The sequence below is a fragment of the Notothenia coriiceps genome, unplaced genomic scaffold, assembly GCF_000735185.1.
Source record: "Notothenia coriiceps isolate Sejong01 unplaced genomic scaffold, NC01 NC01_scaffold00025252, whole genome shotgun sequence".
Taxonomy (NCBI): Eukaryota; Metazoa; Chordata; class Actinopteri; order Perciformes; family Nototheniidae; genus Notothenia; species Notothenia coriiceps.
In genome coordinates, this window is record NW_011357953.1 from 1 (window position 1) to 22065 (window position 22065).

At 39.3% G+C, this 22065-nt stretch overlaps 2 protein-coding genes across 2 annotated transcripts; both read right to left on the reverse strand.

The window, feature by feature from the left end:
- Positions 1–474: 474 nt before the first annotated feature.
- Positions 475–3493, reverse strand: LOC104956051 (ephrin type-A receptor 5-like). Its single transcript, XM_010783490.1, has 3 exons — positions 3136–3493; positions 1818–1879; positions 475–1180 (listed from the first exon to the last, which is right to left on the reverse strand). Exons 1-3 carry the CDS (start codon positions 3248–3250, stop codon positions 509–511), a joined length of 849 nt encoding a protein of 282 aa, XP_010781792.1. The 5' UTR covers positions 3251–3493; the 3' UTR covers positions 475–508.
- Positions 3494–5362: 1869 nt separating this feature from the next.
- On the reverse strand, positions 5363–20626 carry LOC104956050 (uncharacterized). Its single transcript, XM_010783489.1, has 16 exons — positions 17489–20626; positions 17343–17397; positions 16903–17109; positions 16092–16610; positions 13437–15641; positions 13109–13199; positions 12451–12617; positions 12312–12360; positions 11716–12219; positions 11573–11624; positions 11210–11244; positions 10907–11018; positions 10448–10547; positions 10215–10288; positions 8324–8438; positions 5363–7400 (listed from the first exon to the last, which is right to left on the reverse strand). The coding sequence occupies exons 1-16, from the start codon at positions 20592–20594 to the stop codon at positions 7307–7309; spliced, it is 7485 nt and encodes a 2494-aa protein (XP_010781791.1). The 5' UTR covers positions 20595–20626; the 3' UTR covers positions 5363–7306.
- Between the last annotated feature and the right edge of the window lie 1439 nt (positions 20627–22065).

A 22065-nucleotide genomic window follows, 5' to 3' on the forward strand; every position in this document is an offset into this window, starting at 1 on the left:
TTATGTATTAGGGCTACCTAAAGACGCTTCCTTTTGCACCTATGGTGGTATAGTGTGTGTGTGTGTGTGTGTGTGTGTGTGTGTGTGTGTGTGTGTGTGTGTGTGTGTGTGTGTGTGTGTGTGTGTGTGTGTGTGTGTGTGTGGTTGGTTACTTGAATGACCCTGGTTTTATATATCAGTTCATTTTTTATGTAAACATTGCGAACAAAGATTATTTCTGACAAGGATCTTTTAATTGTCCTTTTTAGATTAATTTTTATATAGTGAACAGAACATTTTGTGTAAAAGTAAAAAATCACATGTCTTGACACTGACACTTGACACTTGACACTGGCGGACATACACAGTTTGAGCTAAAGCTGTTATATAAATATATATGTTATATATATATATATATACGGTATATATATAAATCTAAGTAAATAAATCTATCAAGCAGATCTTTGGAGCTTTTAGGAAGCGTACAGTCAGGAAACATAACTCCTCCTCTGACTTGTCTGTCTTCTATCTAATTGTATTCTCTAGTCATCAGTAAAGCAGCATATTTTAAAGTAATGTAATTGAAAAAGTTAATCTCCGTACTTCGACATGTGTCATCCATGACTTGATGGCCGGGTTTACAGTTACATCCTCCATGCTCTGGACCCCATTCTCCATCCGCCTCACACTCTCTAACAGGAGGAGAAACCTCCACAGCTCCGTTCACACAGGAGCCCCTCAGGTCACCCGACGCAGCCCCCGTCCCTTCAAACAAGGCCAGGTTACTAACGATGTCAGGGCACCTCCTGTAGTACAGTCTGATGGATGTCAGCAGCACACATGTTCCAGAGTAGGAGAAGGCCAGCTGGAAGCCTGTCTGTCTGACGGGGCCCAGGCCCAGAGCCAGTCTGCGCTCAAAGTATCCGGATAGCAGGACTGCATTGACAGGGAAAGGCCTGGAGGTGTTAAGATTCAGGACGGTCAAACTATTTTGAAACCTTGTAATTGGTGTATTTTTGTCAAAAAAGTGAACTTGTAGTGGGCTCAGCTGTTCAGACGGCTGTTGTTCTTGGGCTAAGGAAATATCCATCAGTATGTAGTGGGCATCTTTCCGCTCCATCCACGGGCTTAAAACAGCTCTTGTCATGCGCCTTGCACAAGCTTGAAGCACAGGGACTGAAGCAAGGTTAACTGAAGTCCACTGGGGTGTTAGGGAAGATAAGATAACATATTGATACCAGTTTGGGAAAACATTTGATCATAGCAGCAATGTAGACCAAAAAGTATACAAAACAGAACAGTACACATGTACGTATCTACGTATACCTAGAGTATTTCTATTGAATATATGATATTAATATACGGATTAAAAAACATAATTTAAGTCAGTATACTTTGATAGGCCGGCCAAAAACTAACAACATGTAAACAATGTATACTTGCTGAAAAGCTGCAGAGTAGAACTACAGGTTCACAAAATCCTGATGGGACTCAACAAAGTGGAATAAGCAAATAAATAATAAGGTACTAATCATTCGACCCAATATGATGTTGTCTGAACAGTGATTATTCATTAACTGGGAGTTCTTGTTGAATGACATCTTGGTCAAATTCCCAAATTCATATCCTATGATTTAAGTTATATTTCGTTATGTGAAACACAGGCAGGTTTCACACGTGGTAACACAGCTAGAGTAAATACACTGACGTGTTTAGTTAGCATTTAACATTGTGTCCAATCTTGTATCGTCATTATTTAGTGATGGATTAAACCTTTTACTGCGCATGAAACAAGCATTAGAATGATCAAAAATGTGTCATTTCACATCCCGTCTTACCCCTTCGTTTGGCTCAGATTTCCATTCCAATGATTTCTGTTTATCAGAATGGAAAATCTCCACTAAACAGGGAGAGAGCAAACAACACACTCTGTTTAATTATGCTGGACATTTTCAAAATGACAACAGGCGTTTCATAAGAAAAAAAAACATCTATAAAGAATAAAGAATCGTAACATTTGTGCTGGATCATTACTTGGGGTCACATATTTCCTTTAGTACTGGCTTCTTTTGATTTAGTACAACAATAGCAATTTCCTAAATGCTTTCAGCTTTTCCTTATGAGGGTGCTTCCTCTTTCTACAGTTGCAATAACATTGATTTTAGTTGCATAACATTTGCACAAACAAAACAAAATGGAAATCTTACCAGAATGTTTCCGTTAAAGGAAAGATATTAAGTGTTAAGTCCAAATTGACATATGAATGAGTTAGGTCTGTCGCTATTAGAAGACATAATAGAGTTCAATCGACTGCTGTAAAAAAATGAGGTCAAAAAAGACGACCTATCATTAATTTCAACCAATTAAAACACTTCCTAACAATGATCAAATACAATTATTGAATATTTTGTAAAGTTAAGAAAGACGGTTGTTATGTATCTTACATTTATGGTAATGTATATACTGTATATATTTCCCTCTTGAAGTCACATGATCAATTGATGGATTGTATATAAAACCTGTATAAATAAAATCATGTTTTTGTCAGGTAAAGATCCTTGGTACTTTCCCATCAGCTCAGACTGTAAACATGATGGGGTTGAACCACAGACTGCAGATAAGAAATGGCAACATGTTGCAAAGTAAATCTGCTAAATACTGTACTATTGTACGTTTAAAGGACGAATCTTATATACAAAACAAATGATTGGTTTGCAGATTGTTATAGGTGTTATAACGTAACAAACAGTATTAAATTGCCTCCACAGCTCCAACATTAAAATGCTGCTTAAAAAGCTTAAACTAACCTTTTGCTGATGATGTCACAATAAGTTTGCAAGCATTTTTGTTAACCTTCCGTGCTTTATTGCTCATAAGATCTTCTTCTATCACTGCCTTCACACTAGACAATATAACACGCTCAATATACTATATCATCTTTGAAAAACACAATACTGTAATTTAACATCAATAATAGGCTACCTTTGTCTAAGGGAAGTTAACTCTATTTTTACTTATGCACTAACTCTTTGGTTTAGGGTGTGCAGAGGCAACAGTTAGAAAATGTTCCACTTTCTGACAACCAGTGTAATGTCCCACAGAGATTAAATATACGATTATACATTTGTGTCAAATAATTAAATGTGAAACACTCACCCTCCTCTGCTTGGTATTGGTTTTCACAGCCGGCTTCCCACAGCAGGATCCACAATAGGAGTAAAGTATGCCAAACACACCGGGGTGTAAACAGTGTAGTGTTACTAACAGCCATGTTTACAGTGTGTTAGAAATGAGTATCATAATCTACGCCTGCCAGAGTTCACATCCAGCCTGTCAGTCTGCACTGAGGGAGTCACTGAAACAATGTTTACATTTCCTTATAATGATTGGACTCAGAGGAATGTCGCCTCCCACACTGGAGTTCCTCTATTATTGCTATTGACGATACAATAAGACAGTATACTTCAGAACACACTGATATCCTTACTATATATATATATATATATATATACACATTACATCTGAATAGTGTTTTTCTCCAAATACAGACACTTTTGGATAATGACGATCATTTTAAAAATTTGAATTGTACACAAATTCATTAACAAGTTTTAATTCTCAATGCATAAAGACAATTGTAATAAACTGTAATTTCTTTGAATTAAGCTCTAGTATACAAGTATTTAGTTCTTGTATACTATTACTAAACCCTAACCCTAAAAAAAACATCTGTATTTAGTTTTAGTTCCCAAAGCCAAAATCCTTTATGGGCAGTATTGGGCAAGACTTTCTCACTTCCTATTTCTATTTTCTATCTCTTTGGTAATGCTGACTTTAAATAATTGTAGCTTTCTGTCATGCATTTTTAAAGAGTATTTTTCACCCTCAAATAAACTGAGGACTGAAAAGAGTACACAATGTTAACTTACTGCAGTTTGAACCTCATTGTAAGACATGTTTTGTTCCGTCTACATTGCAGCGCTGGCACATCAACCTACAGATAAGATCTCTCATTTATTTGTCTGCAACTGAAAACACACTCACAGCCACTAACACCTAAAGAGTGTCATCATATCATTCAATGGAATGAGAAACTGGCATTTTCATTACAAAACATTTCTCATTAAATCAAATAGACATTTGTTGAGGGTTGACCACTTTTAAAAACTTCCTTTTGTTTTGAGCCCACTTATCATGTAGTTGATTCCAAGTACTCTTATGAAACTTGTGTCCAGCAGCAGGAGGAAGCTGTTCTCAGAAGATTAAAACAGCTCAGCGGTAATAGTTGAACAGAGAAAAGGTTGGGAAATAGCTGATTTGAACGGACGGAAAGAAGAACTTAAAAAGAACATTGGACTTGGATGGCCAGAAACCTGATTCCAAATAAATGCTAATGCCATTTTCAATGCCAAGCTACGTGATATAAGTGTGATGACAATTTAGCCTCTGATGGAAGATTAGCAATTAAAACACAAGAATGGAGTTGGAGAAACATGTCCAGCTAGCTAGTTTAGACTCAGTTAAAGGGCCCATGTCGTGCTTTTCCGGTTATTACTCGTCCCCTTGTGTTCTGTAGCTTGTGCATGTAAACGTTCTGCAGAGTCACAAACCCTCAAAGTACACCCTGTAGCGAGTAAAACTCTAACACAGAGAAGACCTGCCCAGGCCCAAATGGACCAATCCGCAGGGGGGGCAGGAGCTCCAACAAGCCGTTTAGGACAGAGAGTGAATAAGCATACTTTACAGAGATGCTGTATGAGAAACCAATGTGAGTTTGGAACATTGAACAATGTAAATCTATTCTAGTAGACCTCAACAATGGAACTATGATCAGTAGAAATGGCCATGAGTCATGGGACCTTTAACAGTTATTTCTTTGACTACTAAGAAGTTAAATGAAAGTCAGCCAATACCTGATGAGTTCCCAGAACACTTTAAGCTCTGTCAGTTGTAGTTCGTGCTGTTAGCGCCGTTAGCTGCTAGCTAGCTGATTAGCCATCGCCATGTGGAGGCCTCAATTACAGAGATATGCTCGGAATTACAACCTTTAAAAAACACACTGAAAAAACTAAAACGTTGACTTTAATGCCAACTTGTAACTCATAATTTGTATTAAGTTAGTTGAATGCAATAATGTTAGGTTGAGCCTAATGTTTTTTTATTTAAAGTTAATATTTCTTTCAACTAATCTAATACAATTATGTGTAATTTGTTGACATAATAAATTTCATTAAAGTCATACATGTTTCAGTGCAGCTAAAAGACCAACATTAGCACTTCCCCACGCTGAACAAACCCTTTATCAATTCATGATATCAATATAATGCGAAAGTATACATTCTATTAAATAAAAATCCATGAGATAAAAATCCATGAGATGAAATAAGGCATTCAATCATTTGTATTTTCCAGACTTTACAAATAGTGCAAGTGCAACATTAAAACCACAAAAAATAGCAATCATTTAAACAGGTTGTAACCACTTCACACACGAGGTGCACGGAGCTGCTCGCACCAGAGATTTTGGAAACATGAGAACTGCAAACTTTAAAAAGTAAAACAAAACCTCAGGCCTAAAACATCACAGAACATCCTCGTACTGAAGTCAAAGTGCAACAACACTTTAAGCTAATGTTGATATTGCGCTAACAAAGATCATGAGAGACATTCACATCTTCTGCTTTCAATTACAAAAAAGACATTTGCATAATGTAAAAGTATTTCGAATTTCTTGAATAGGAAAAATAAATGTCAGGACTCATTGAATGTTTTGAAACAAACACGTATCAGAACATTTTCCTAATAGTCGGCAAAAGAAACATCCTAAATGTACAAGTCTATAGAAATATCAATGTCATGATTTGAATCAGTTTACAGAGAGGACACATGCTCCTGTGTGAACATTCTCTACACATTGAAATGCTGCACTAAGCGATGGCTTTGGTTACAACAATTACCATTTTACAGTTGTCTTGAATAAATAGTAAAACTTTAAATCATTCCAATAAGTTATTTAGAATATCTGATCCGTCCCATGGCTGCTTTTCTTATCCTTGCATTCAATTTGCAACGTTATCCTATCATACAATAGGATGCAAACATTTAAACGTAACATTTTAAATGTATTTTTTCAACAATGAAAATATTCAAACATGGAGAGGACATGAGCGAAATTCATTCTCAATGGAATTTGCCATGCGTTAAAATTCTGGCCTAAAACAGGGGTGGTTAAACGTTTGTTTTCATAATGTAAAACATCCTTTAATAAGGCAATTTTGGTGACCTATACTTGTTTTTGCACACACGTTGTTGTACTCACTCAACAAGATCAAAATCTGTCTATAACCTTAAGTCCTTTTTTACCCTTAACTACAATCTGCTTTCTGAACCTTGCTGTTTTTAAATGTGAATTAAAGGGACAGTCGTCCGTTCAGGGGAGCTGTGACGTAAGATAGCTCACGCAACCTTGAGCTGCTCGCATGCTTTCTTCTGTGCTGTGAAAAAATGTTTTACGTTTTTTTTTGTACGTAAACTGTCCCTTTAAACAGACCTTATCCAGATCCAGGATCCAAAAGTATTGATAGAAATGGTTTCAGGAGGTAACAGCAGTGTGTTATAGCGTTACATTGTGAGAGATTTGCTATTCAATATGGTATTTTTGAAGGGCTTTCTGACCCTGCCGTGATTAACAGTCACCAGGAACTGCTGAATCTCTGATTTTATGAATGGTCTGGCACTAGGTAGTCTGCAGCTAAAATTCACAACATGTCAGAAATGCTGCCGAACCTTAATAACAACCGACTCTCTCCTGCCGTAGCCAGCTCTTATCTCTCCCAAACATTTACAGTCTCATACAGACACTTTTTATCAAACACACTTTCACGATCTGTTAGTCACTATAAACACAGCAAAGCACACGGTCCGGATGAACAAGCAGCTCGGTGAAGGCTCTGAAGGGCTTCTGCTCAACGGGTGCTGAATCCTGGGTTAGGTAAATGGACATGGACATTGAATTTGAGGAAATAAATCTACTGCCCACTTTGATTGCACATTTAAAAAGGGGAAACAAACCAAAATAAAATGTCGTTACAGAGCCTAAACATAGCCTCTCTGTGGTTTGGGGCCATCCGAGTCTCCATTGGAAACACATCCAGCTCCTATTGATCACATTTAACTTCCTGTGTATAAATATCCTCTGACTGCCGACTTAAAACCACACCAATCAGCCTGACAGCAGGGGAACCAACACGACCGCACCGTTCCTGGTTGTGTCTTCCCCGTTTTCTTTCAGGTAGTGAGACCGTTTTGTTGCTGGAGGCTGACAGAATCACTGCATCACACACTTTTCTTTCTGCTGTTTGGCGTACTTCCTCCTCCGCTGCTCCAGGCCTCGCTCCAGGCGCTCTTCTTCCTCCACAGCCCTGAGGAAGAGGAGAGAGGGGTCTATGTATGCATGAACTGATGTACCACCCATATTTCCCCACCCAACAGACAGACTTTATTACCAGGTGCCAGCATGCCACATGTGGGACAAAGAGTACGTATGAGCGGGACAATGCGGGACATGTTACTGCAAGGACAAGAGGTAGCTTAGATTTAAATACGATGTCTGTCCAACAAAAATGTCTATTGAAACTAAAAGCTTATAAATATTAACAACAATGCTTCACTAGGGTTTAATTGTTTGCACAAAAAAGTGAAGGAATATATTTGGTTTGAATGGATTTTTCCTAACAAACTATCGTCCGTAAATATTTCTGTGTTCTTTTGGAAGACCTGACCTGTGTGACTAAAAGTGCTGCACAGCGTGGTCAATGTTCACTATTTCAGCAGACGGTTACGTTGTCTGCTTTGTTATCCTCTTTTAGTTTCACAAGGAATGTATCCATAGATCTATATGTTTCTTTATGAGCCGGGCATTTCTCTGAGTTGTGCATGAAGCATCAAACCGGATTCACCAAAACTCTGGCAAATGTTTCAAAACACTCCATTTTTTTACACCTGTAGTCACTTAAAATAAAATCCTGGCAATATATTTATTTGATCTATCTTTCTGTGAGTTTCGCAGGTAGTGTTGCTTCAAATCGTATTGCCCTCCATGCACAATTGAAACAAAACTCTGGCAAATGTCTGGAAAACTCCAGTGAGTCGCCCTCCACAGACTACACCCATGAGTTAAGTTACCCTCTGATACAGCTGATGGTGATGCGCTCTCCTGTCTTCTACACAGCCATTGGATTAAAGCCAAGTTTAAGACGGGCAACTGTCAATCAAATGCAGGACATGGGCTACATGTGTGGGACAAATGATAAAGACAGGTCACCCCACTGTTCGTGTGTCTCACCCTCTCTCTTTGGCGTCTATGTTCTGGACCAGTTCGTCCCTCTGGTTGACCAGGGACACCAGCTCCTGGAGTAGCAGCTGCTCTCTGTGTCTCTGGTCCTGACTCTTCTGCCACTCTGCATAGACAACAGAGAGAGAGAAAAAAAGAGAGAGAATGATAAGCTTCAAAGAGAACATCACAACTTGGAGCTGTGCAGGTATTATTTGCAGAATCAGAATCAGGTTTATTGCCAAGTATGTTCACACAAGGACTTTGCTTTGGCGTATGATAATAATAATAATAATAATAATAGTAGATTTATTTTGTTAACGCTTTACAGGTATAGTGAATGATTATGCAAACATAAACAACACAAGGAAATAAGATCTTACATTTGTAAGAGAAGGTCAAAGATATAACTATTATAAAGAGAAAATATTAAAAAGAAAACTATTTAGCATTCAAAAAGAATAAAGAGAAGTATTTACACCAAATTCAAATATACTAAATAAATGAAAAATCTAAAAAACTTGCAAAAGTGCAATACATGACAATCTGCAATGTGTTATATTTTAAAATGGAGGGCTGTGCAAAAAAAATTTGTGCAAAAAATATATATTCAGAGATGAACATGGCTCACAGTATTACAACAATAAAAAAAGAACAATATGAAATGATGATCAAAAATAGTTTTTGGGGGAAAATAACTAGTTTGCACTTAAACACACAGACGCCCTAAAACTTATATTATTAACATATGAATGTTTTTATCTATGTACAACGTGGGGTAGAGGTGCACTCAGCCTCTTGTGGTCGGAATGAGTATTACAACAACATACACTTCAAAATATACATAGGCCTATACATTTTACACCTGTATTTGCTTTAAAAAGAATCCTGTCAAAAGTGTTACTGCATCTAGTTCAGTATTGCCCCACCTGTTTAAACAAAAAAAAAGGTGTAATCTGTTCTTCAAGAACATTTATTTTGGCCTCTCAGGGAATCAGGGAACGTCTTAAAAATAATGTTTAAGGTTCCCTGTGAAGTATTAGCTATTAGCAGCCAAATGGATCTATGGATGAGACTGCATTGTACATATACTAGTGCATATACTAATTAAAAGTAACTTTGTTTTGGCCAACTTTGGTCAGTTTGAAATCATTCAATTAACAAGCTCTTATGATTTTTAGTGCTAAGTTGAACCCCATTTTATACATTCTGGGGGAAACGCTCCAATCCCCAGAAAGCTGCCCATCAACTTTATCCATTGTTAAAAGAAGAAGTTATATAGAGTATGTTGGCATTGTCAAGGCAGGAGGTTTTAGAAATAACGAAAGAGAAGCAGTCACACATATTTCAAGCACTTCCTAAATGATTATAGAGACTTTGCATTTGAATTCCATGGAATGAGACAGAAAGTCAAGAAGAGCACACGGCTACAGTATGAGCATTGTAATCGAAACATATTATACTCACTTACTTACTTTAATAATATCATTGTGTGATTCTTATTTGCTAATGTTAATCTATATTTGCTACTTCTCACACTTCTTTGCTAAACTTGGGACAATTCCTTATTAAGAAGATGTGTTGCAGTGTTGTTAGTTTCACTCTATGTGCACCAACAGTATGACCTTCACCTCAGGTGAACTGAGAGCATCCTGACATGGCCTCCCTAACTCCCTAACTTCCCCTTTCATTATCCCCAAGCTTCCCCCCTCCCTTTCTCCTCTATCTGTGTTTGAACATGCAACCCAAACTCTACTCTTCATCTTTCACTCTGCAGACTGTATGCTCTCTGTGTGACTGACTGGACTTTCTTGCAAGAAATTCTCTATCCACATTTGATAAATAAATTCACTTTTTTCCAGCATGTTGTTAAGGCAATGTACGTTAAGCATTAAAGTCTTACCTTCCATCGCCATCATGTCCCTCAACTCTTTGTTTAACAGCTCAAACTTTCTTTCTAAATCCTGTTCCTCCAGCCTGTCAATCAAAAGAGATGCATTACAACATGCATGACAAGAAAAAACGAATTTATCAGAAGCGCCACAACTGGTACTAATGGACCATGCAATGAGATGTATATGTACTGTACATTGAATAGTATACTACACATATTTCCAGCGGTGTGTGGAATCTTACAGCAGCTGCAGATGGTCCTGCCTCCTGATTAAAGCGTTCTTCTTGTTGACAAGCATGAACCATTCCTGAATCAACCTCTCCTCCTCCAACTTGTCACTGCCTGCAGGAGAAATGACATTACAACTCTGTCATTTATAGCCCTTCTACTACTACTTTCTAATTAGGTTAATGCAGTAGTACGATCAGAACTGCTAACATCAAAATGTATCATTTATTTTTGTAAATGTTGGCTTTTACTATTGTAATACGGGAAAATGTGAACATTTGGTGACATGCACAATATCCTGTAGTAATTGGGCCTTCAAATGACACGTTATTCTTTGAAAACAATTTCTTCCTATAAATAAGTACAATGCGTATTTCATTTCCATAAATATGACTTGATAATCCATAACTCGTAATGCATGTCATATATGGTGCACACATGTGTAGCTATAAAATACTTTACGATTATCCTACCTGTTTCTAGCAGTTGTCTGAGTTTCCTCTCGACCACACCCGCTCTGTTATCAATATGATTTTGCTCCGCTTCCAGGGCCTCCATCTGACTCAGCACATACTGGCTGGGGTCCTGGATGTGTTAAAACACACACACACACACACACACACACACACACACACACACACACACACACACACACACACACACACACACACACACACACACACACACACACACACACACACCAAAACACAATGACCTACATACACTTGGAGTCAGTTCTAGATATATAACCCTACAATGAAACAAACCGTACTGACCTGGCCTTCTGGTTCAAACACAGCCTCTGTTCTCTCTGTAAGATGATCACAAGATGTATTGGATAAGAGTAGATATGCAACAAAGTGATTGCATTTTAATTAGAAATGCATTGAATGCATGAAAAGAACCTTACTGTAAGGATGAATCAATGCTGAACAACTTTGAATTAAACAATGGAAATACGTCACAAATTGACACGTCCAAATACTATTTAAAAAAAAGTTGATATTTGTATTTTGTGCCTCTACTGTGACATGTTTACATGCTTTGATGTCCAAAACCGGAAAGGGAACACCACCAGAAGAATCTTTAACATAAATAACAAGATGGATATATGACAGTTGTTCTTGAATTGGACTAACCAGTGTCCGACTTCCTCCGACTGATTATACTGTCTTCTTGCCCCTCAACAACCTGCAGACACAAAAAGTTATATATTACAGATAAGTAAAAGAGAAAAATGTAATGATAAGAATAAAAAGGGATAAACGAGTAGGTACAATACCACTGATATGTCTCCTTCTTCTAATGACCCACTCCTTCGCTGTGACCTACGCTTCTTGACCAGATCAGCGTCTTTGACATGAGAGAAACCAGTCTTGGACAGGAAGTGAGTCCTTGGTGGGGCCACTGGTAACTTAGCCCCACCTGCTCCAGCAACCCGTTTGGTTCTGGGAGGTGGAAGGACCTCCCCGGTGTTACTGTCCGACTCTGCTGCAGCTGCAGTCCCATTGGTCTCCAGACTTTTGCCCCCCTCCTGTAGCCTCTGGGCGCAGTAGCGAGCGGTGGCCTCTGGGTCCTCTTGAACATCCCTGTCCCCTGCTACTGCATAGCTGGACTCGCTGCTGTCCCTTTCTATGTGGAGCACACTGAGCTGCTGGCCCGTGAAATGGGTGCGGATCTGGTTGAGGTAGGTCATGACAATGAGGCGGTCAGGCACTGCTAGCATGACCATGTCCGAAGGCTCCATTAGCCTCGATATGCCTAGTTCTGCAAAGCCATGAAAAGCCTGCCAAATGGAGAAAAATAGATCAGATTAGGAATTACCACATGCAAAGACATTACTGTAAGGTTGTGTTAGAAATGTATTTAACAGTTCACCTTTTTGTTGTTGATCTTGATGTCATAGGGGTCCAGCATTTCATAATTACTACACAAAGAAAGACAAAATAAATGGTGAATTTAGAAGATTAAAATCAAATCTTTACCTTTGGACCGAGTATTTTCAAATGTTTCTTACATCTTTTCTGGTTGGAAGTGATGTAAGATGGCACAAAACGCGAGGCCGTTTCTCCAGGAGGTGCTGAAGTTGGTGATCTTCAATCCCTTGTGACCCTGTGTGACTTCCTGACACCAGTCAAGTAGAGACTGACTGGATGTTACTAAGCTGGGACTGGGCGAAAAGCCCTAGAACACACAAAATGACAATTATTGTGAATTATTGAAATGTTAATTACATTTAAGACCAAATAATCCCCAAACTATTAAGTGAGCTAGAGCCTGTGACTGAATAAAGACTATTACATAATGGTGTGTTTGTCACTTTGGAGACAAAGACACTTGCCAAATGCAAGTTATTTATTCTGTCTATAGCCCAACACAATGTAACAATGGTAATGTGTCTACCACAGTAAGCCAAGTCACTAACTGTGTCTGCCTGCTGTTTGGTGCTGGGAACGTAGATAGTAGGTTCATCAACATGTTCTGCTGCTGGTAATTAGGTTGATTGCAATAGAGTTTGCAGGTAATTAAACCAAAACAAAAAACGCAAAGAGGCTAATGATCTTCTTTAAGATGAAGGGAATTGCAAAGTTAGGGATAATTGTCAGGTGATATATTCTTATACACAGTTTCTGATCAATCTTAAAAATATATATTTATTGATAAGTGCAACTTACTTCCATAGAGGCAGCCCCATCTGCAGGTATTTTCTGAGGTGTCGTTGGCTCACCCCCTCGATGGATGGCAGCAGCTGACTTCTCTCTTTTCCTGGAAAGACACACAAAAACAAAGCAAAGCAAGAGATAAGTTCAACTAATATTTGATAATTAATTTGATGAAAAGCAAAACACTGCTTATTGATGATTTTCACAATTGAAGCCTTTTAAAAATACCATATTAGATCATTCGAAAAAATGAATGGAAATGAGAATTTCTATTGTGCAGCGTTAGTGAGATATGATTACACCCCCACCCCACAAATAAATGTGGACCGACTAATCTTACCTTTCCTCCTGTAAACAACCAGTGTCTACATCTACAGACTCAAAGCCAAAGTCCAACTCTTCGTCCCTCATTTCCTTCCTTGAGTTTATTTCCGTTAGTTCACTGTCTTTATCATTGTCTTTATCATTGTCTTTATCATTGGCTACATGCAGCCAGTCATCCTGAGAAGATGCAACAGTGGAAGCAAGGGACATATCGACCTCTCCTCCCAGGACCTTTTCAATGTCCGCCTGCTCAGACCCCAACTTTGCAGCATTCTCTGAGTCACGTGTTGAAATAGGTTTTTCTGTAAAGGTCCATCCTTTAATGATTTCATCCAAAGCCTTCTCAGTATCTTCAACAGAGTTTACCAGAGTAAAGTCCTCTTCTCCCATTGCTTCTAGCATTCCCTGTTCCAACTCTGACACTGCAGCACCATCTTCTCCTTGGACCGGGACTTCAGAGATCACACTTGAATCCAATGATGTTGAGTCTCCCTTTGTTTCCTTGCTAGTGGCAGATGTATCCTCAAGGTTTATCTGAGATAATTCCATTTCTATGGGGAATGCATTGTCTACAGGTGGTGGGCTATCTGAATAAGTTGCACTTAGACGTTTCTTGGCCCGTGGCAACGGCACAGGCAAGCTTGACTGTTTATTCTGTTGGACTGATCCAAGACAAGTGTTGTCGGTTACTTTGTCTTCCTGGCAGGAAGGTGATGAACCAGAGATTGTAATGTCATCTGGAAAGGAACCACTAAGACGTTTCTTTACTCGTGGTTTCGGTACGGGCAAGCTTGAAGCTCCTGATGGTTTCTCAGAAATATGACCATCCTCTACTTGAACAATGCTTTCAATGATCAACCTGCTTCTCCTCAACTTTACAGGAGCATCTTCTTCAGTAGATGTAGAAGGTTTATCACCCAGAGGAGAGGGGACGCCTTTGCTGTGTTGCACCATTGACCATTCTTTAGTTGTTGAGGAAAGGGATGAAGGACACCCTTCCCTTTCTGCATCTTCAACATGAGAAACTGTAGACGTGCTTGCCATAGCTGTAACGGTTTGAAGGGTTGTTTGTTTGCCCATTTCTGATTCTGCTATCTCTGATGCATCCTGTGATTTCTGACAATATGTGGTGTTGCTTTTATCAACAGATGCGTCACCAGCATTGTTTGTCTGCTTTATTTCTTCTATTGCGTTTTCGATCTGGACGGGTTTTACAGACATCTCGTCAGTTTCAATTTTCCCAGATTTGCTTGAGGTCAATTTCTTGTTGCGTTTTGGAAGACGTATCTTTTTGATAATGGAGAGATAAGCAGTTTGCTTAGCACAAAATGTATCTGGCTCTTGCTTTGGTGTGATGCTCTCAATTTCCTTTGGAAAAGAGGCCTGGACAGTTGCATTACTGTCTTTCTTGGGCGATCCTGGGGTAGAAGAGGTTTGCTTTGAGCCGACCAGTTCTGCGTCTGTCTGGAGAGAGGCACTCCCAACAGAATCTTCTCCAGTACATGGAGCGCCAGAGCTACTCTCACAAGGTTGAGAAGAAACTGGACCCGTAGTGTTCAAAGAACAACTGACTTGGGCTTTCAAATGTTGTTGGTCATTAGTTTTTCGAACAGATGAGTCTCTAGTGACACTTCCTTTTCTCCTCGGAGGCTTTACAGGTGGCAAACTGCTATCTCTTCTTTTCACACGAGGAGGTGCAACAACAACAATAGATTGAACTGATTTTGTTTCTTCTTTCTGCCTATAGTCCCCTGTGTTTGGTTCATCTTGAACATGAGCATTCTGAGGTACATCAAGAGCAGTGCTTGTGTCTTGTTTGTTGAGGTTGCAACATGGATCAGTTGCAGGTTGTATCTCATCAGCAGCATTTCTTCCTTCAGACTGGACTGGAACAACCTCAGGTAGGGGCTTGACTGTCAAACTGTCAGTTTTATGTTTGCGGTCTGGTGTCAAACTATCCTTCCGTCGGAGAGGTCGTACTGGTACTGTTTTGTCTTTCTGATCAAACATTTTCTTCTGAGGGTCTGGAACTTTTCTCTTTGGCTTTCTGCCTCGCTGAGGGACAGCAAAGTCAGCTTGTGGTCCAATTGGACTTATGTCCTGAAAACCTGCAGGCTTGTCCATGGGCATCTCCTTGTGAACATTTGTACCTGTCAGTGACTCATTTGATGTAGGCTGCTGGGAAGTGGCAGAAACTCCTTCCATATGTGTTTGTTGAGGTCTTAAAGAAAAGAAAGGAGAAGCTTAAAAAAGTGCTGTTTTTTATTTTGTCATAGTTGTACGGTGCACCTCATTTCCAACCAAATAATCCAAACCAAACCAGAAAGACAGCATCCTAATCTTATTACGCATTGCAAAGCGAAAAACTGTCTTTCATTGTAAATACTCAGCTTTACTTGTGTATATGCATACCTCATTGAAAATACAAAGCAGCACATAAAGGACATAAAGACCACATCTACGTACAACGCAACAAAAAAGGCAAAATTACAATTCTACGTCACATTGCCAATCTTTATTGCCATCACAAATAGCTGTCCATTACGATTTCCGAAGGAGTAAGTGCTCATAAGCAGAACAAGAGACAATGTTATGCAGAAAATGCAGAAAATGTAAACTACCACACCGTGCAACCAAACACTTAAATGGGTCATTGTCCCCCAGCACTCACCCTTTATCCAGCTGTGGAAAAGTTGACACTGTCCTAACCTCATCCTGTTCTGTCTCAGTCTGGTGCCTTGCTAACAAACTTCCATCGTCTACAGGTGTTTGATCAGAGTCGTGCCCTGTGAGTGATCTCTCCTTTGTATGATCAAGAAATGCCTCTTGTACTTGCTCACCATCTTCCTCTGATATTTTAGAGATATCTGCCTCAGTCAGTGGTGGCCATTTCTTCATGTTTAAACAAACCGAAATCCCGTCATCACTTTCGCTGGTAGGTGATGGAGAGTCCAACATGTAAGGCTCAGCACTTGTGAGATATTCGGTGTTATGTTGGGGGGGAACGTCTTGAAACTGGCCCTCTATCTTTTGTATGGCAGTAGTGTTGTCCACAAAATGCTTTGAAGACTCATCTGAAGGGGTCACTCTCTTGTCTTTCAGATCCATAGAAGAGACAGCCTTCGGTTGGTGCTCCACTTCAGCTAGAGCGGAGCCAGATGGCCCCAAAATGGATGCTACTGTTTCATAACTGTGAGACATGGATATTGGAGTAAGTAATTGAAACCTGGAACCATGTGAAAGCAACAGTTTCTATTTACATGTAGGTAATTATATAAAACAATAAGTATCGGAGAAAGTAGGATCAATTCCCATGCAAATGTATCCAAATTAATATTAACCAAAACTTTGAAATCTGCACTTAAAAATAGAATGAGTTTAATGTATGACAAGTGGGCCGTGAAATGTAGGGTTACAAAATGATTTATGCATACTATGTTGCATGCTGCAAACAGTTCATTTCACAGCATTCCTACACTTACCCTTTGTGGAAAACACCCGCAATAACATTTACTAATCCTGAAGACTCTTCCTCTTTTGCTGACAAAAAGGATTTGGTCTGTTTTTCTGTAACTATTCCCTCTGCCTCCACTACTTCCCAATCCAAGACTCCTGCTGGGTCTGATGGGTCCAATGTTCTTTTCCTTGTCTGGGCTTTCTCTGCAACACCTCTTTCTATGTGTGATTTGCTGAGGACCCAGATACATCGAATGTTAAAGAATTATCCAGATAGGTCACGAAAGCAAAACAATAAAAGATGTAATGAAATACAGACTTCACAGAAATACAGGAATTTACCATGCACTGTATTGTTAATTCACTAGAGTAATGGTTTATTGGTCTAAACAGTCCATGTTAGGCAAGCACTAAACTGACCTCTTTCACAGCAAACAATGCAAGAGCACTGGGCTCTTTTACTTACCCATGATCTACAAATAGGTCTATGCTTTGCTTTGCACTGCCTTTGAATTTCTCCTCTGTCATGAAAGCAAACATAGTCAAATACACTAAACAAGATAGGATAAAGAAAAAAGAATGTGACCTGAAAATGCACACTGAAAGTCTCACCATTTGCAAGTTCTGTGCTGGGGAGGCTAAAAGATGTAGAGGGAACACCAGGAGTTATTGGGTCCTTGAGGTGCGACTGAGTTGACTGTACATGAGGCAATTCATGTGGTGTAACCCTTTCTGTACAACAAGGGAATGGAATAGTCAATGTTTCCTTCTCTGTTGGACTCAATTGGGAAATGCTGGGGAGCCCAGGGATTCGAGTTAAATTCGGACATGATGGGACAATTGCTACCATATACTTTGGTTCATCTTGTTCATGTTTTTCTTTGGCTTGAAGATTTGCAATGACTAGATGCTTCTCAATCTGCTGCTTTTCAAACAGTGGCTTACTGTGTGTTGTCTTAGATGGTATATTTGTACATTCAGAACTAAGCCTCCTCGCTGATGGAAATCCTGGGATACATGAAACACATGGTGCAGATGTGTATAAGCTGACCATGTTTGGTGGTCTGTTCACAACTTGAGCAGAAGGGAAACCACATGCTCTGACCTCTTTAGGGCAGGTTGTCACTAATGTCACCATGCCCTTCATATTGTAGCAATTTAGCTCATCCTGTCCAGCAAGTGACATCATCATCGGTGCCCTCTTCTCCCGAAGCTTTATCAAAATTGGTTTTGTTTCATTTAGCCACCCTGTGCTTGGGTGTGTAGTCATGGACGCAAACCCTTTGAGACTTGAAGCAATAGAGCAGCTAGGTACAAAGCGTATCATATTGGGTTCAATCTTGGATTTAGTTTGAGGTGCCGAGGGGAAGCCAGGGATTCTGGGTGCTTCTGGGCAAGATGGTGCTAAGGCAAACATCGTCTTCGCAGTTACTACATCTTGATTTGGACTGTGTATCACAAAAACAGTGCTCTTTATAGGCTTATCACACAATGCATGTGGATTAGGAGGCCATTGTAATATTGAGGCCCCTACAAAGGATGCAAATCCAGGGAGATTGGACACACTATTGCAAATAGGTACAAGACTCAGCATATTGTATTGAGAGACGGATGGGAAGCCTGGAATCTTTGATGATACTGGGCAAGAAGGAACCAAAGCATACATGTTTTTGGATTTGTCTACATTAATTGGTGAGCTGTTATTCAGAAACGGAATATTCTTTTGAGGTCTTTGCATCAATGAACCCAGTTCGGCACCCCATCCTTCTTCCTTGTGATCTTCGACTGATGGAAATCCAGGTATGATAGACACCAAGGGGCACAAGGGAAGGAGGTTGACTACATTTAGTCCACAATACACCTTTTTTGGATTTGGAATAGATGGGAAACCAGGGATACTTGACACTTTAGGACAGGATGGTACACAGGAAACCATATTCTTCATTATCTTTTTGCTGCCATTTGGTGTGTCAAATATGACCCTCTTCTTTGGTAACTTCTTCAGCAATGACCCCTTTTCTGCTACCCATCCTACACTCATATCCACATTAACTGAAGAAAATCCAGGTATTTTGGAGGCTTGTGAGCACAATGTAAAAATGCTGATAATATTTGGTTCACTACACACAGTTCTGTAATTTGGATTAGAAGGAAATCCTGGTGCACGTGCCTCTTTTGGACAGGATGGTACAAGAGAAACCATTGCTTTCATTGATTTCTTTTGAACTACACATTTGTCAATCAACAACACCTGCTTTTCTTTCAAATGTGGTTCAAATAATGGTTTCCTGCTCACTTTCCAATCTTTTGAAGTATGAGATGATGGAAATCCGGGTATTTGTGATGCTTGTGAGCATGAGCTTGAAAGGCTGACCATATTTGTCATGTCAACAACATCAATCTTCCTCGGTTTGGGGACAGAGGGAAAGCCCGGGATTAGTGATTCTCTTGGGCAACTTTGTGCAAGAGAAACAACTCCTTTCATGTCTTTGTCCATGTTAGCGTCCCCCAGTAGTAATACAGATTCCCGTTTCATTTGCTTCTCACATAATGGCTGATAAACAGTGTTCCAATATTTGCTGTCAGTGTTCTGCATCGAAGGAAAACCCACCATACTTGAGGTAGCTGGGCAAGATTGAAGGAGATTGACCCTACTAAATCTGTTATAGCTTACTGTAGGTTCCTGATCCGAAGGAAATCCAGGGATACAAGCTTCTTTTGGACAAGTTGGAGCTAAAGCTGACATGGCCCTCATGTCTTCATGGTAAGGTCTCTCTTCAATCATGACTACATGTATTTTTGAATATATTTCCACTAAAGGTTTGTGATCTGTAGACCAGCTTTTGCTCATATGTTCTTTTAATGATGGAACACATTCAATACAAGAAGTTTTGGGGCAAGAGCTGAAAAGGCTCATCATATCTGATCCGCAATGTGCTATCGTATGTTGTGGAATTGAAGGGATGACTGGTATGCAAGAATATTTTGGGCAGGTTGGTAACAAAGCTCTCATTAGTTCAATGTTCTCTTCTTTTATTGACGCTGGTACGACAACAAGGTCAGTTTTCTTTTGCAGAAGTGGTTCCTGTTGAGATACCAATGATCTGTTACTGATAGATGGTAAACCAGCTTTACTGGACACACTTGAACTACCAGGGTAACTATCCGCCATATTTGAACTGTTTTGTGGTGCAGATGGGAACCCTGGATGTTTGGCCTCTCTGGGACAAGAGGGTAGCATTAAGACCATTTCCTTTGTGTCCTTTGTATCATCCTTTGATGCATATGGCATGAATATTACATTTATTTTTGATTGTTTCTCCCAGATTGGCTTTGGATCGAGGAGCCAGTGTTTCTCTTTTACAGGCAATTTAGACGGCATGCCAGCAATTCTTGTGAGACTGGGACAGACTTCGGAGAAAGTGGACTGTTTGTATTCAGTTTCAGTCTTCACGCAAGATGGCACACATTGTGTGGGTGGACAGGCAAACGTTTTTCCTCCCATTGCCTTATCCTTTGATGGCGTCTCGAAAGTAGACTCCCTTTCCAGCTGGGTTTGATCTGTTTGTTTAGCAGTTGCTGTGGATTCAAATATGCCGCTCGCTGTTGGGCAAATTGTTAATTGATCTGCAATCCCAGGTTCTGTACGTGTCTTCAATTCATTACCAGTGTACAACATCATTGAAGAGACACTGACCATGTCTTTTATCATTTTCATTTCAGTCTCTGATGCTTTTCTAGAAACATCTGTAGTCACCTTTGGTAGCTCCTCCCATAATATGATCTTGTCTGTAGAGCATTTTATTGCAGTCGACTTTGGTAGCTCTTCCAACAGTATAGTCATGTTTGTTGGATGTCTTTGTAACCGCTGTTCAGCATTATTTATTTTGGTTCGGGATGGGGGTTCTTCTGCCCCAGCAACAATTGGGCATGATGGCTGTAGTGAACCCAAGTGTTCATGTCTGAAGAGAAGGTAAAATAAAGGTCAAAGTGTATTGTTGAAAGATACCAAATAATAGAGCCTTTCTATAAGCTATATTGTAATTCTACATACATTTATCACAACTTAATCCAAGCCTGGTACAGTGTACCTCAATGAATTATTTAGAAAGATACATCTATTTCATACATGATAGCAATGACTGATAAAAAACTGTATATTACTTCTCATCATCATTCTTAAGACAAATAATCTAATCAAATCTCAAGCATGCAATTTTAACAAATGATATTCACTCCAAACAGCCTGTATTAAAACAACCGTTCACTTGAGCTAAAAAAGCTGCACTGCAAACAAAACATCATGCCACAGTTTTCACACATTTGTGTTGAATAAACTACTACATTTAACAGCCAATGCAGTAAAGCCAGCATTAGTACCGAGTTAACATTCCTTCAACATTAGACTTGATCAACAAATAAAGTATATCAAAAAGCATAGTTCCTAAAAGTCATTATTGTCTTTCTGTTGAAATTTTTTTTTTTATTAAGATGTTGGATGTTGTTATACATCTCTGGGATAACTTAGTTTTTACCTCCCGAGTTATGTAGAAAATCTTAATTTTTAACATTTAAAACTCTTCAAATAACAAAAAACTATCAATAATGTTTTTAATAATTCATGATTTGCTGAAAACTGACTTCTATTCCGATTTATTTAAGGATGGATTTATAAACTAACTTGCACTTTTGTTTTACTGCCATTATAGTTTTTGTGAAACCATGTTGCCCACTTGCACTACTGCTACAACTTCAGTGGACATTATAACAATTAGCCATGCAACAAACAACAATACACCTATATCAAACTGGCAAGAGCAGAGGCTGTGTATTAGCCTCTCACAGTTACCCTCTATCAGAATATCTAATACACCCTTGATCCACAGTGTCATAAGGTTTAGGAATGATGTCCAAAGACTCTACCGGCAAAGTTGTATGTAGAGTATTTGACTCTTCTAAGGGTATGATACCATTACCCTTCACGCTCACTACAGCAGTTTCTACTTCTTTGCCCTTTTCATACATTAATATCTGTTTTTCTTGAATATGCTTTTGACCTCTGGGACTGAAACAATACAAGTAACAAGAGGAAAAAACGGTATAAACCACAGAATTACTCAAAGTATGACACACAACAAATGCACATTTTGCAGTCATATTGTGTTGAGATGAGGCATGCATTATGCATC